This window comes from Agelaius tricolor, unplaced genomic scaffold, assembly GCF_023055355.1.
Source record: "Agelaius tricolor isolate 1412-34295 unplaced genomic scaffold, bAgeTri1.0.p SCAF_23, whole genome shotgun sequence".
NCBI lineage: Eukaryota > Metazoa > Chordata > Aves > Passeriformes > Icteridae > Agelaius > Agelaius tricolor.
Genome location: NW_027269283.1, coordinates 2,111,205 through 2,127,493, shown reverse-complemented (window position 1 = coordinate 2,127,493; position 16,289 = coordinate 2,111,205). Strand labels below are relative to the sequence as shown.

Genomic DNA, 16,289 nt, shown 5'->3' with positions numbered 1-16,289 from the left:
AAACAGGGTTGAAGCTAATTTTCAAAAGACATTAATTCCCTCAAGTTGACTGATAAATAACAGTGTTTTCTCTCCTCCTTTTTTGTCTTTAATGGGATTCAAATTATTCCATTTAATTGGAACAGCACTGGTTTCCCCACCCAGCTTTCTATACTCCAGTGAAGCACAGGGTGACCTTAATTGTGTACATGATGCTGATTTTGGTTCAAACAAGAAGTATGAGTGCACCACATAGCAAATACAAATTTTAACAAACCCATAAAGGCTCAAATCCCAGTTCATTGCAGTCCAACTGCCTCCTTGCAAGTCTAAACCACAATAAAATTCCTGGCAGCCCTTTATGATCCCCTCACAGAGGAGCTTTCTGTACAGCTCTATGGACATGTACTACCAATAAAATACAGGTGAAGTTTCCAGGCTCCCATTTTGTCCTGAATTGTCATAAAAGAAAAATTTCCAGTGCCATCTCTTTCTGAACAATTATCTAAGTCACCATCCTGACACAGACAGAGCCTGAGAAGTGACAGCTCTGCCTTCCTGCATGAATTAGGTGCCAGTGGAATTTAAATCTGTGACAGCAAAAAGCACATCTATTAATTCCAACACACTTCCCTTAAATTCCAATGGCTTGTCAAGAGCTTCTTTCACTACATAGAACCACAAATTGTTTAGACTGGAAAAGCACTTTACTCTGCCCAAATCCCCAAACTTCTGTTCATTTCCCTGCCTTATCAGCTCTGGGGTGATATAAAAAAAGTTGAGGGTGTTGCAGAATTACACAGAGAGCAGCAAACCCCCCCTGCACATTCATGCAGCCAAAAAGAGAAGCCCACAAATTCCTGACCACTCAGGTGATGGGCTTCCCTGCCACAAAGGCACGCTAAGAAAAGAGAAATATTAACATCAATAAATAATCAAGCTTTCCCAAGGGTATTAGGTGCACTAGTAGAAGGTTATCCACAAAACCCTGTGCCAATCTTCTTGCAGGTTTGACTGAAAAAAATCACCTGAGCACACACTTGTGCCATGGGACATTTCGTTGTTAATGCAAAAGATGGATGGCCCTGAATGGAGGGGCAGCTACTCAATATTTTGTTTTATTCTTACTGTTAGCTCCATGGGCCCATGCATTATTTACTGCACACTATGCAAACTGAGCTCTACAGAGAGAATTCTTAATTTCCTCTCAGGTTTCTCCATAGCTATAGAATTTCTGGACTTTCCCCAGCATTCAGACACACTCACCACCCCACCTCAGAGTTCTGTGTTCAACTCTGTCCTTTCAGGCACTCAAAGGTTGAGGATTAATCCACGTTAACATAATGTGATGTTCCCTGTGAAAAACACCAATCCCTTGTTTTTAAAATTTTAAAAGTTTAATAGTAATAAAATGGTTATAAAAATAGTAATATAATTAGAGTAATAATAATTTGGACAATTTAGATTTAGGACACTATGAGACAATAAAAATAAAGAGTTACAGACAGTCCAGGTCCCTCTTTCTGGGTAAAATAAGCCCAAAAAAAGGACCCACGTTAACAGAGGATTAACCCTTAAAAACAACAGCCTGTTGCATATTCATACACCTCATCCATGATGCATAAATTCCATTCAAACACAGGATTCTGTCTGGGCAGTGTCAGCTTCTTCCTCTGAATCCTGACAGCGTCTCAGGGCTGAGCAAGGTGGGAAGAACTCAGTAAGGGAGCAATAAATTCTCTTTCTCTGAAAGATTGAGGTGTCCTGTGGCTGCTATCTCAGTGTGAGTCCTCTCTTTAAAAAACAGTATCTCACATAGCATAGTTTCTATTTTAACATTGTTATAACCTAAAACTATATTTAACACACTACTTAAGTACATTAATACCTCATCACTTTCTAACATAACACATATAATATTCATTTTAATATTTCTGAAAAGCCAATCCTAGAATATGCATTTTTCACATTCCCCATTGGCAGCTCAGGGATTTTTAGGGTGCTCAGGGTCCTGCATGGGCCCCTCACACAGGTGTGATTTGACACCTAAAGCCCTTTTTGGGGTCCCACCTCAGCCCCCAGGGTAAGAGCTGATGCTCCCCTGCCTCAGCTCTCCAAAACTCACCCACGAGCACTCAGGAATTCTGCTGCAGAAATAAAGCATCACATGCCTAACACTCCTCCTCTCTCTGACTGGTACATTATGTGCTTCTTCAGCACCTACAAATCACATCTTGCACTTCTAATTGGGTTTTGTTTGGGCTGCTTTTCTGTTTGCTTGGGGGGTTTGGCTGAGGTTTCTTTGTGGGGTTGGTTGTTTGTGGTGTGCTTTGCTGGTTGGGCTTTTTAATCCCACACCCACTATTGGCCCCCAGGTTAGGTAAGGTCTAAATGCAGATTTGGGGGTGAGGGGGATTTGGAGGGGCACATGATTCAATCTTGCCTTCACCATGATGCTGTTGATATTTAACAGATAATCAGATTAATTAAGAAACAGCAGAGAAGCATTAGGATGTGTTATCACTTATGCTAAATACAGCATCATCACACTTTTTTTTTTTTCCTCACTCTACCTCCTCTTCTGTTCCCTCTTCAACAGTATTATAATAAAGTCAGAAGTTTTAGAGGAAAAAAAGGCCTGCAGTGGATTGTTCAATTTTTTGTCCTGTCTAAATTCAAGTGACTCAGACAGAGTTCCCACCATTTCCTCTGGGACACAATTCCACAGCCTCATGAATCTGCAGTAAGATTTTCATAATGCCCAAAGTAATTATTTGCTTGTTTTCATCTCATTCTATTCCTTTCACTGTACATTAAATATTTCTCCCTTATTCCCCTTCCTTCCCTCTGAGGTACTCTCCTCTTCACAGCTCCATTCTCAGTTAGAGATCCAGAAATTAAATGGATTTAGATACTGTAAATCTCTCTTCAAAGAGGAGAAATTGCTGTCACTTGTGTGTACTCTCAATATGTTAATTTGTCACTCCTGGAAATAAGAGGATGCTCAGGGGGAATATTCCAGGCAGAAAAAACATCCTGATATATACTTTTTAAAATACAGACACAGCAGGAGGCACATTCTGCCCTCAGTGCACTTGCTGCTTTTCAAACCCACGTTCAGTTTGATGCAAATGTGCCACCAATTGCCAGTCAGTCCTCTCCAAAATCTCAGCATTAATCACCCCCAGATTCCAGATCCCTCTCCTCCACTCAAAAATCACTTTGTATACACCTTCACTCTGCATTTACATTGTAATACTACTCAGGATTTCTGCTAAATTTCTGTTTGAGACTCTCAACGATGACTTTTTTTTTTAAGAACTGAAAATTTGAAAGTTTACCATCACCAAGTAAAAACTTACAAGGGAACTACTTCTAAATGTTCTCAATTTTAATAGAAATTGCTTCAGAAGTCTGAATGTGATGAGTGATCCCTCTGCCATCTCCTGTGAGGAAGAACTCTGTGGGTAATGCAAAGTGGATAATCCAAATACTCTCCTGTATTTTCTGCAGCAATTCTAGCATGAATTACACTTGGCAAGCAGCATGATACAAGTTTGGGGTTAATGCATTGTTAATGCTGCTGCTGCTTCATGTTTTAAATATCTACAAGTCACCCTGAAGTCAGTGACCACTGGGAATTACACTAAAGGACACAAGGAAATTTAACATTTCTTTCACTGAAATGCTCATTTACTGGGCATTCTGTTAGCAGTAGCACAGAAGCAAAACCTCAAAAAAAAAATCCAAACAAACAAAAACCCCAAAAACTAACAAACAAACATCCCACACCATCAAAAAAACCCACAGCAAAAAATCACACCAAAACCCAGGAGTGATTCAATACAGACAACTGCCAAGTGACCTTCAGAAATCACCAAGTAACATTCCAAAGCATTACTTCCCAGCCATTATCAGAAATGGTTTTGTATTATTACTAGAAAATCGAAGTGTAAGGGTAAAGCAGATGTCCAGTGCAGCTGTACTCTGCATGTTAATTTTTTTTTTCAATAAATATGCACAGAAATCTTAGTAAATGCGTTATAGAACATGGAAATCTTTGGCAGATATAAAAGCTTTATTTTAAAAGATGCAAAGTTGAGTGTTTACTTTAAAAGGGTTATTTTTGCTTGCTAAGTTCATTTAAGGACAATTAATTATACTTTCTTATTTTTGCAGGCTCTGGCCTTGGCAGTCTCCAGGGTTATCCCTGTGCCAACAGAGACACTGTGTTTATTTCCAAGCTTTCCACTTCTCTGATCATTCCTACCACGTGCTGATAGCTGTTAGTACATACACCATCTCCCATGTTTTAATCATAAAAATATTTACTGTTTGTGTAGGAAACCCTATCACCAACAAAAAATTTATTCAGGAAGCTGGGGAAATGTTTTGACCAACATTTGCATAGTAAAATCTCTTTTAAAATGAGAATTTTTTTCTTTTTTTTGAAATCTATTATTTTTTACTAGATCACATGGATTCATCCTCCCTGATGGAATGTTTGAACCTCAAGAACTGAGGGGAAGTGCCTGGTTTAGAGCAGCTTTTTTCAACAAAATTATTATTCAGGTTGTATTTATGTGAAACTCCAAGTGGGTCTAGATTTAATTTATACAAACAAATAAATTCCCACTTCCCAAAATGAAATAGTGGGTGCAATGCAGCATCCTTGGTAAGTACCAAAAGCACTGCTTGTGCTGCGGAGACAGGGGGACACTGGCAGCCATCCAGCCCTGCTCTCTGTACCTGCCTTGCCAGGCAGGAGAGCAGCAGAGGCCCCAGGGCACCTTCCAGAGAGGCAATGAGTCAGTGCTGGCACAGCAGCCAGACCACAGGAGCTTCCAGCCACCCATCTGAAAGTCAAATCCATCAGCTGATTGTGCCCTGTGCAGCCAGAGCCAGCAACGCAACACAAAAAATCTGTCTCAAGTGAGAGGCTCAGAACCAGACCTTGAAGGGAAGGGGCAAAGAAAGATGAGTGACTGGTTTTATTTAGGTGGGTGATGGCTCCTGGATGTTTAATTAGGTTTGGCTGCTGCACAGATTGAGGCTCATCTGGGCTGTCTGGCACAAGCTCTGACCCAGGCCGAGAGAAGCACTGAGGAACCAAAATATCCTGATCTATTGTAAATGCAGGGCCACTGATGAAGGAAGGAGTGATGAGGAGGACTCCATCTTATCAGAAGGCTCATTTATTACTTTTTTATACCATATTATATTAAAGAATACTATACTGTACTAAAGAACACAGAAAGGATACTTACTGAATGCTAAAAAGATAATAATGAAAACTGGTGACTCTCTCCAGAGTCCTGACACAGCTTGGCCCTGATTGGCCAAAGAGTGCAAACAACTCCCAGCAGAATGCAATGGAACAATCACCTGTGGGTAAACAATCTCCAAACACATTCCCCATGTGAGCACAACACAGGAGAAGCAAATGAGATCAGAATTGTTTTCCTTTTCTCTGAGGCCTCTCTCTGCCCTTCAGCTTCCCAGGAGCAAAACCCTGGGCAAAGGAATCACGTTCAGGGAATGTGAATGCCACGCTGATCAGCCACTGTGGGACAGCCAGAGTGTAAATATAACAGGCTTTTCCTCTCACATGCTTATTCCTTCCCATTTCTGAAATAAACAGTGTGCAACTGTCGTGTGAGCACACGAGCAGAGCTGAGACACCAGCTGAGCTGGAGGAACAACAGGGAGAACTGCTGCTGGCATGGTTAAGGCTCTTAAAATATTAGCAACTGGCAAATATAACAGATAAATAGATGCTTTTCTAAGCAAACCTAGAATGGGCTGCTGGTAAATTCAAAATATTCCCATCAGTTGGGTTTGTGAAGGGAGATGCTCAATCACTGAAATTAAAGACAAGAGCTAGGTGCTGTATCCCACGTTTCAGCCTAAGGAGCAAAATTTGCAGCCATGAGCTATCTCACAGTGACTCTGGTGGACATTTAACTTAAAGAAAGGGAGATTCTATTAGTGCCAGCCACCCTCCCAGCCTGAGAGCATCCAGCAGCCCACTTCAGAGCTTTATTTTGTGTCTGCTTCTTCACTGTTTCTGTTCTGGTGAAGTCTCCTTTCCTATTTCTCTACCTACTGCTATAAATTTACCATATTCTCCTTCCCATCACACTCTCCATCACTAACCCTCACCAAACACCAGGATCCTGTCAGCTGCCACCCTTCTTGCTTGACTGTGGCACTGCTCATGTTTCTGCTGCTGTTTCTGTTTCCCCCTTATACAACTGCAAAGAAGATATTCTTCAGGGTATCAAAAAAACCCCAGTAATTTGTGCCCCTAAAGCATTTAGCAGTTGGCTCTTCATGGGTTCCAAAGGTACTACACAACAAAGCCATCCCTTCAGGTTTAATAAACAATTAGGGGAGGAAAAGGAGTTTCTATTAAAGAGACTCATTAGGAGAGGAGTTGGTACCATTGTAAAACTGGCAATTGCCTCTCTGGGATGAGGAGGTAACAATGAGGAACAATGAGAAGGTCACAGGCACTTCTGCCCAGCCACTTGACAATCTCACCCAAGCTACAGACCAGAGACAGCCCAGAACAGACTTTGTAGAGATTCACCTTTTTTAATAGGTGGGTGTGAATGGAAAACACCAGAAAGAGCTCATTATTGTTTATCTTGGTGCTTTTCTCAAGAACAAATTAGTAAAAATGCTTGGTACCAGCTGAAAGCAGTGGCAGAGTTACACAGACAGCCTCTTGCCTCAGCTGGTTGGGTTTTTTTTAAATCTACCTCTCAGCCACACACCTCTGCAGAAACATCAAAACCACAAAATATTTCCCTGAGAATGACTGACTGTGGTAGAAATACACCGCACTTTACACTTTCAGCAGCAACTGTTCCCATTAGAGCACTGAATTCCCACCTAGGAATGCAGAATGAGATTTGGGCTGCCCCCACCTAAGTGGGTACATGTTGACAGCAAATCCCTTTTCTGGAGAAACGAATCATCAAGCTCAGCAGCTTCCCATCCTGCTGACAGAAGTGCTCTTCTGCTTATCCAGCAAATGCTGCTGCACTTCCAGTAAACATTTCTAAAGGAAGAAAGGCCCATTATAGAGCAGTCAGATTGCTTTAATTCCCTTCTTCCTCCCCTGCTTTGTGCCCTACTTCTACTAGTTGGTCACAATCACACACTGCTTTTCACTCCTACAAATCATCATTGTCTTCTCAAATAAACAAAACCACGTGGCACCATTACCATCCCCTACTCCACACTTTGTCATTAAATAAAAGACGCAGAAAGCTCACTTCAAAGTTAGTATATTTGCCTATTTAGGATTTCTTTTCTCCCCTCTGCTATTGAGGGCTGATCTTTGAGTCAGTACTAAGGGGAGGAAGATTGACACATGTTCAGATTAAGGTAGCAGCAACAAATTCAGCAGTGCTGGAGTCAAAAGCATAATATTCCAATAAAATATCCCCAGCACAGCTTGAAGCCCTACTTCTGCTCACACAGGTAATGACACTTTCTTCAAATTCAAAAGAGGGAAGGATTGATTCTCAACCAAAAAAAAAAAAAATGGATAAACTCTGGCTGAAGTGGTAGTACTCTTGATTTTGTTGTTCTTTACAGCATTGCAGAGGAGAAGAGTGGAGCAGCCCTCCTTCACTCCACAGCTGAATTCACAGCCAGGAGCTGCTTCCCAGTGATTCCACACAGTCACTACCAGGAACGAAGCTGAGATTGACAAGGATATATGTGGAAAAAAAAGTGATCAACTCTGTTTCCTCTGTACAGCCAGATCTGAAGCCGTTTCAGCTAAGCAAACATGAGATATGGGACACTTTGAGCACTTCCAGCACAAAGGGAGCAGCATGGCTGAACAAAGAGCTTCGCGTAAGCGGAGGTTGCTCAGGCTGCAGCACTGATCTGTGCCCACACAACATCATCAGCTGTCAAACCCCACAGCCTTCCTGAGAGATGAACTAAAAAATATCAAGGAACAAGAGCCAGGTCCCATCCTCCCAAAATTCATAAGCAGCTCAATCATTCTTCAAGTACATGAGCAGCACCGCTTCAAACGGCAGCAGAATTCACCAAGTCGGTTTGAATTCCCAAGGCTGCAGTCCCAGGGGGATCCAGCTGGAGAAAAGAAATCAAGCAACTGGCCTTGGATTGATTTACAAGCACTACTTCAAAGAAAACAAGATAACCAGAGGAGACCAAGCACTAAGTAGGTTCTTTCTTCCTGGGGTTTCTTGTCCTGTTTTACCAGGACTTCCTAGAATTACATCATCTTTAACTGGGGCATTAAACAACACCTTAACAGCCTTCCTTCTCCAGAGATCCTTGTTTTCTTTAGCTGAAATTTCTTCCTTATCAGCATTTTCCTCTGGAACATGCAATGTCCTGCCATCCAGTTTACAAAGCATTTGACATCTCTGAACTGCAGTGATAGATGGGATGTATTTATTGGATATTAAAAAACAAGCAGGACTGATTAAATGATGCATAGTCTGATTAAGACAGTAATTGTCTCCTTTACCATGAAGATGTATGATCTTTAGAGCTCACAATAATGAACCCTTTTTTGTTATGTAATGACAAGTGCACAGAAAAATAGGACCAGGCTGTGAGAAGTCCTCACTGATGCCATCAACAACATCCACCACCTTTGTGTGCCTGCTCTTTTTCTCCGTTTTTGCCTGGAATGGCACTCAAATTAAGGGACAGCACTAGGCCAGGAAGGTGGCAGGGTAAGAGGTAGGTAAAGATGTCTCAAAAAACTCAAAAATAAGCAGAGACCATCTAAATGAAGGTACAGCCAAGTAGTACCATCCAGCACAAACAGGGGAGAGCAGCAGCTAAAGAAAAATAAGAAAACTAGGAACTGTGAGTGGTATAAAAAAAGTGACTCCAGGCCAAATACATTGGCTTCAATGAGCCAAGTAATGCTGCTCCATAAAACGTTCCAGAAATACCAGAAGAGCCATATACCACCTTCTTATCAAGAATATGAGCACAGAGCCAAGGAATGGCAACCCACCAGCCCTTCCTCAGGGGAGTGGAGCCCTCTGCTACCGAGGCAATGGGAGACACAGAAGGTTTCCTGCTTCACAGATGGAAACCTGGACTACAACTTGTTCACAGCAGCAGGTGACCCCTGCATGCTGCTGCTATTTCAAATTCATGTAAGGAAAGTCTCATCTATGGATGTTCCTATGAGCATTTTTTTTGGAAGCTCAGTTACATTTTTAATCTGTGCCTTACAAGACACCGAGGAAACAGACTGCAGCAGTTTCCATAAAAAATTAAGGGATGTCTCTCTAGAAAGACAGAGGGCTTTATATAGCAATGCACACACACACACATCCTGCTGCTCGTCACCCAAACACCGTAAGGGTTTCTGGGGATGTCAACCAGGCTGCAGGATTGCTGTGGGAAAGCAGAAGTATTATCACTCTCATCACTGAGCAAACCCATGTATTCAATCAGATTTTGGTATGTGGATTTCAGACAACATCTGCTACTTTTATTCTTTTTCTTAATTAGGGCCACGTTAAATCAGTCTCAGATTTGCCTGTTGCCAAAATATTTAAGTTCCAATGCACACCTCTCCATTGTACAGTCAGTGCTTCCCATTCAGGCAAAGAACAATACCTGCCAATACACATTCGTGCACCTCACTTATAAAATCACAATGAAAATTACCAGAGGCATAAAACAACTATTATGATAAATAATGAGCTTTAAAAAACCCACACCATACACGTAGAGAGAATCAGAGACACTGATCCTTCTGTGCTGAATGTTATTCAAGAGGATTGTCAGAGCAATGCTGAACAGATCAATTTATTTCTCTTTCTTCTCTCCACTTAACTGGATTTCATGTACAAAAGTAATTGTTCCTATAAGAAACAACCCTTGTCCGTGGCTTTCGAGGTTCAAAGCCTCAGACCTACATCTTTACTACTATTCGGGTTTCCATGGCAACAGATGATGGTGCCTTCTGAAAAAAAAAAAAGTATACTTTAATATTCTACAGTAAGTGCCCCAAATCATTCCCGTAATATTAATGAAAACTGGAGCACGTGGGCCTGCACGCAGAGCATAACAGACTTAAAAAGTACAATTAAACAAGAGAAGCAGAGCTCAGGGACTTGCGGGAGGGTGGATGGTTAAAAAGGGCTCTGCATTTGTAAAAGAGAAGGATTATCCCTCAGAGATTCACAAACGCCTTTATACACACAGTGACCTTTCGTTGCCGCTGTCGAAAGAGGCAGTTTCACAACATCACCTTCTTAGGATTAATTGTTTATGTATTAGAAAACAAATCGAGCCAGCCGGGGATAAAAATAAAGTGGAATTGTGGCGCTAACAGCTCCCCAGAGGGAGAGAAAAGTGATTATTGAGTTAAATGGCTGCATTGTTAACAACTGCCACACACGGCAGCTCGCTCAGAAAGGCCCGTTTTTCACCGCCAATTTACTGACAGCAAAACCTGAGCAAATGAACTCCTACTAAATTAAGGCTTCCCCAAAAAATTTCCTTGCAGTTTGCTCCCTTTTCATCTTCTCTCCTGGCTGGACGAGCCCTGTGTAATGAACTCTCAGCTGCCGCAACTTCGCGATGTGGCAGCGGCCCTTGGGAGCGTTCGAGCTCTGCCAGCAAAGCAAGGAGCAGGACGGGGGGAAAATTAAATTAAGCACTGCCATCAGAAGAAAAACAAGTGTTAAATAATCTGGTGTTCAGGTCAACAGCCCCCACGTAAACCCTCTGTCCTACTTTCCCCACCGGATGCTTTTTCACAGCTGCAGATGACTTTAATCTCTCTATTTATGCCCCCGTTGTGTTAAAAATCCTCACAAAACAGGCAAAGTGTGTCAACTGCAAGAATACCCCCCATGTTCTGGTGGGAGAAAAAGCGCGCACGGACTTTCAGGAGAACTTCCCTCTAATGCTGTTCCAAAATCCTGAAAGAACCGGGTACCGCTATCATTACCTGGTGCTACTTCTGTGTTTGGGACGGAAAAGCAAAGCATTTAAATTAGCAGCTGACCCTAGAGCTGACAAAAAGTTGAGAACCTCGAAAAGCATATGTTGAGTTACAAATAAATACAGAGACTGCAGGGAAGGGGAAGTAATTGCTGGGGAGAAGAGTTATAAATAGAGTGATAGAGAAATTACATAAAGAAATGAGTGGTAGCCAGCTCCCTCAGGATGAAATGAGGTATGCCAGGGAGAAACCATGGGCATTCTGCTGTCTCTTTGTAGTATTCCTAATTTTACATTGCAAATAACACGAAGCAGCAGCAGCTGTGCAAATCGGGTAGGAGCTGACTACATTTCCTCATGACTTGTGCCTTTCCTAGTTCCTAGTCCAGCGATCACTTAACAAAATAAGTTTAAAAAAAATAATAACAACCAACAACTTGCACAGTGATTTTTCGGGATGTTTAACAAAAGGCTGCTGTATAAACGCAGTAGTCTTTGAAAAATAATCGGAGACGGGAGGTATTTGCATCCTAAAAGTTATGGAGAGAGCACCACCTGATGGAAGATGCGGAAAGACATCGATGACATTAACTGGAGCCACTCCAAACTTCACGGAATTTTCAGGGACAAAGTGCACCTGCAAAATTTTGCTTTTTACCATTCAAAAATTTTTTTTAAATCAGCTACAGGGGCACAGTCCAGACCGGTACATTTCACAGCAGATATTTATTTTAAGAGTAGAAAGCTTTCTCCTAATATCAGTACTACAAGCAGCTCAGAAACAGTTATTAAAATCAGTGCCTCTTACTTTGGATGGCAGGATGCACACTCAAACAGGAGGGAGAAGGGGATTCTAGTGATTTTTAAAAAAACCTCACAGTCACTATTTCTACTGAACTGATAATTAAAATATTCCATGGCTTTCCTAAAAATAATTGAAATATGTTAAATCTTCATGCGTTTAGCTCATATTACATTATCTCCCTCAAACACAAAGTGTCTTCTGCCCCCTTAAAACTTTGCTATTTTCCCAGAACACTCTTCTTTCCAAGCATCTGGCTAAATGATTCATCAAAAGCCCGGGATCTAATCACAATTGATATGACAAATGTCAAGAACACGAAAACAGTTGGAAGGGAGAGAAAAGAAGGGGGGGAAATAAATAGCTCCACATATTGCTTACTCAAGGAAAGCAGTTATTTAACTAGGTTAGATTTCCCAGCCTCTCTAATAAATCTGTGCTTTGTGCAGTTGCCTAGCAATGTAAACACGATCCCGGTGGTGTCAAAGCCAAGCCGGGTTGGGGACAACACCTCCAGCCAGCCCCGTCCCTGAGCCCAGGGCTTCGGGGGAAGGTGGGCACGGCGCTCAGCATCCCCGACACGCCACTGCTGCTGCTTTAAAACAGCGAGACAGAGTCATCCGAGCTGCTGCTTCGAGTCACAAAAACCTTCTTGTGTTTGAGATCAACTCAACTTAGTTTCGTGCCTCCAGGACGCCTCAGTCCCAGGCAATGAGATGTATTCCTATGTTAAGCGACACAACACAGGGAAATTTTACTCGTCTTAAACGTACAGGTAGTTTTAAAATACTTTTTTTTTCCCCCTAAGTCAAGAGAGAAGAAAGCTATAACTGCTTATCTTTTAGCATGAGCACAAACTGCAGTGAGAAAATGAATGTATTGCAAGATCCAGGAGACAAACAAGACCCATGTATCTTTAGATTACCTACAAAATAGCACCGGAGGAGAAAGCCAGCTCTATAAGCACCTGTCATCTTCAAGTAATTCAAACTATGCCTAAAGGAACTCGTAGGAGTGGGAGAATAGCCGGCTACTATTACTGTACACATGCCAGGGAGCAAAGTACTCCCAAACATCAGCGACAGACAAAGTGACAATTGGGAAGGAGCCCCCCGAGAAAGTTCCTGGAGCTGTGACACGCAAGTGCTCAAACAGCTGCCACTGAACTTCCCAGAGCAAGCCCAGACCCCTTCCCCTGACCGGGGGGGAAAGGCAGCGGCTCCCCCCGTGCTCCACATCCCGCAGGAGCCAACTCCTGCCTGGGGCTCGCAAACCACCAAAAACCACCTCGCGTGTCGCGAATCCCACAATAAAGGCGATGCGGTCGTAAAGACGATGCCGTCACCTCTTGCCGCACGCAACTTCGGCAGGAGCGAGCCCTCCCCGGCCCCAGCCCCGGCGGGACCCCCCACGGCCGGGCAGAGCCCCTCGCATCCCATCCCCGGCGCCTCCCGGGTACCGGCGGGTACCGAGGCTGCCGCTGGCCAGCGCCTTCCGAGGCGCCTCCATCCCCCGGATGGCACCGGGAGCTCCCTGCGAGGCCGCGGGGCTGGAGGCGCTGAGTTGGGGCTGCCGCAAGAGCCGCCCGAGGGATGCAGGAGCGGGGCACCGGCCGGGCGGGCATCACTCACCTGGGAAAACCTGTCCGTCCGCCCTGGGTAAGAGCTGCAGGAAAAAGACGATCGCGGCCACGCCGCTCATCCTTCCCCGGAGTTCACCTGCCCTCCGCGCTGCCGCGGAGCCGCTGCCTGCCCGCCGCTATCCCCCGCATTGGTGGCCGTGCGCGGCGGCGGCCCCGGCAGCCGGAGCCGCGGTGCTGCTCGGAGCGGGGAGCGCAGCGGGGCGGGCGGGAGGTGCCCCCCGAGCCGAGCCCAGCGCCGGCCGCGCCCGCGCAGAGCCGGCCCCGCTGCCCCCCCACCCCGGGGGAGCCGCTCGGTGCCAAGGGGAGCGCGGGTTTGGGGGTGCTCGGTGCCTATCGAAGGCCGGGTGATCGCTCGCACAGCGCCCCGCGGTAGCGGCTGGAGCGCAGCATCGCGCGGCGCAGGCAGGTTTGCTGCCACTGCCCTGGCAGCGAGGGGCTGGCGTTAAACGGAGGGCTGGGATTGGGGGTGGGATTGGGGCCGGGAGCGGCGCGGGGATGGGATGGGATGGAGGGAGCGACCCTCTGCTGGAGCCAAGGAGGAAACAGGCACCCCCCCCCGCCCCCCCCCCCGAGCCCTGCTGTTTGATGGGGCGGCTGCTACGAGCAGCTCACGGGCACCTACAGCTGAAAATAGTCATTTCCATCCTTATTCACTTTACTTTCGGGAGTTCAGTGCTGAACAGCGAGGCACACCGCGCCCTGGGCACTCCTAGGGCTTAGGCACAGGCAGGGAGACAATTCCGGGTGCAATTCTAAGAATTGCTGTCCACAGGTAACTTCTTGACCCAAAATGATGAAGGGGGCGGAGGGAACCTAAGGCATTGAATAGGACTGATCAGTCTGGATCAGTCACCTGGGCTGGATTCGCACAGGAAAAGGAGAGCAGTGACCACCCGGACAGAGCACCTGTGCGGCCGGCTTTGGGCAGCGACTGCGGCGGGGGTGGCAGCGGGGCGGGCGGGCTGGCACTGCCGGCTGCGGCCGAGCCCCGCTCCCTTCCCGCTGTTCCTGCCCAGCCCCGCTCCCTTCCCGCTGCCCCTGCCCGGCCCCGCTCCCTTCCCGCTGCCCCTGCCCGGCCCTCGCTGTTCCTGCCCGGCCCCGCTCCCTTCCCGCTGCTCCCGCCCGGCCCCCGCTGCTCCCGCCCGGCCCCGCTCCCTTCCCGCTGTTCCTGCCCGGCCCCGCTCCCTTCCCGCTGCCCCTGCCCGGCCCCGCTCCCTTCCCGCTGCTCCCGCCCGGCCCCGCGGTGGCTCCGGCGCTGCCGGGCCCGAAGGGGGCGGTGTTGGACCGGCGGCGGCTGCGGCGCTGCCGGGGCTGCCCCGGGCACGGGCAGCGCTCCCCCTCCCAACCAGCGCTGTGTGTTTAAAACAAGCGCCTGGCGATTCGTTTTCAATACTGCGAGAGCGCCGGAGACTTAGGATTAGGGGAGTAGTATCGGTGATATTTTTGCCCGACGTCTGGGAGAAATGATGCATCTGACTTCATTGATATCAGAAGGCTAATTAATTACTTCATTATACTATATTATTCTATATTATATTACACTATAATACATTACATCTAAACTGAATCTGAATAAGCACCCAACTCAACTGCCCAGAACCTTGTGAGTGCCTGCTGACCCCAGCCTGCCCCCACTGGGCCCTGACAGGCCAAGGAAACAAAACACCATCACTGTGGGGAAATAATCTCCACATTGCATTCTGCTTTGGCACAACACAGGAGCAGCCAATGAGATAAGGATTGTTTTCATCATTCTTTACTCTGCTTCTCTCACTGCTCCTCTCAGGTTCAGAGGATGTGAATCCCACAGAGTATGGAAGTTTCTCAGGGGCTGGAATGTCCTCAGGACTCAGCCTGGTGGGATAATCAGAAATTTCTTCACTAAAAGAGTGGTCAAGCACTGCAAGAGGTTGCCTTGAGGAGATTTACAAGGCACATGGATGTGGAACTTGGGGCATGGGTTGCTGGTGGGCTTGGCACTGCTGGGTCAATGATCTTAAAGGTCTTTTCCAACCAGAACTATTCTATGGTTCTGGAATAACCACTGAAGAATTGCACATTGCAGTCCTTGACTGCAAGAACACCACCCTGGGAGCCAACAGAGACAGCATCAGCTTCTATACAGCAAATACTCCCCCCCTCAGCTGTTCACAGCCTGAGCCAGAAATGAGCCTGAGAGGTCCCTGTATCTCAACAGAGAAAGGTTTGGATTGGGAGGACCTTACAGATTACCCAGTGCCACCCCTGCCGTGGGCAGGGACACCTTCCACTGTCCCAGGCTGCTCCAAGCCTGTCCTCAGTCACTTCCAGGGATCCAGGGGCAGCCACAGCTTCCCTGAGAACCAAATCCTATGTCCAGCCTTCAAACCCCTCCAAATCAATGATGTGTGACCCTCTCTTTAGGTGTCAGCATCACTTCAGGAATTAAGGCACTGCTCTATCTTTCATTCAGCACAAGGACAATCACAAACCAGTACAATTGTAGATGAAGGCAGAGCAGAGAACAGAACAACAAGAAGAAAACCTCACTAAAAAATCTGCTAGGAAGCATAAAGGATCCAGCCAGCACAGCAGACATGGAAACTACTGGAATAATAATATATAAAAATTCTTAGATCAGTGCAAATTGCCTGGGCAATAAGAACAGAAAGTCTTGAAACCCAGGGATGGTGCTGGTAAGTGAATAAAACAGTAGTAAAGAGCAGCTGTAAAAAACAAATTCTAAATAAAGTTGTTTTCATAGAAACTAAAGAAAAGGGAAGAAATACAAGCAAGTCTGGCATTCATGTTCAAAATGACAAAAAACTGGTAAACTAAGTGGCTTCCTGAGGTCCAAGGAGTTCAGAGAGTGAAAAGGAGAGAAACTTAACGTTTCTTACAGGGAAGATTTTCAAA

At 45.6% G+C, this 16,289-nt stretch overlaps 1 protein-coding gene across 9 annotated transcripts in view; it reads right to left on the bottom strand.

Moving 5' to 3' along the window:
- Positions 1-13,873, bottom strand: part of PTPRT (protein tyrosine phosphatase receptor type T) — a 487,791-nt gene extending 473,918 nt beyond the window's left edge. For 5 of the 9 annotated variants that reach the window (XM_071446913.1, XM_071446918.1, XM_071446921.1 and 2 more), the window contains exon 1: positions 13,384-13,871. In XM_071446913.1, coding sequence (XP_071303014.1) covers positions 13,384-13,453 — 70 coding nt within the window. In that variant the 5' untranslated portion in view covers positions 13,454-13,871. Of the gene's footprint in view, positions 1-13,383 lie in introns of all 9 variants that reach the window. The other 4 variants (XM_071446917.1, XM_071446919.1, XM_071446922.1 and 1 more) reach the window with 2 other exon arrangements.
- Positions 13,874-16,289: the final 2,416 nt, after the last annotated feature.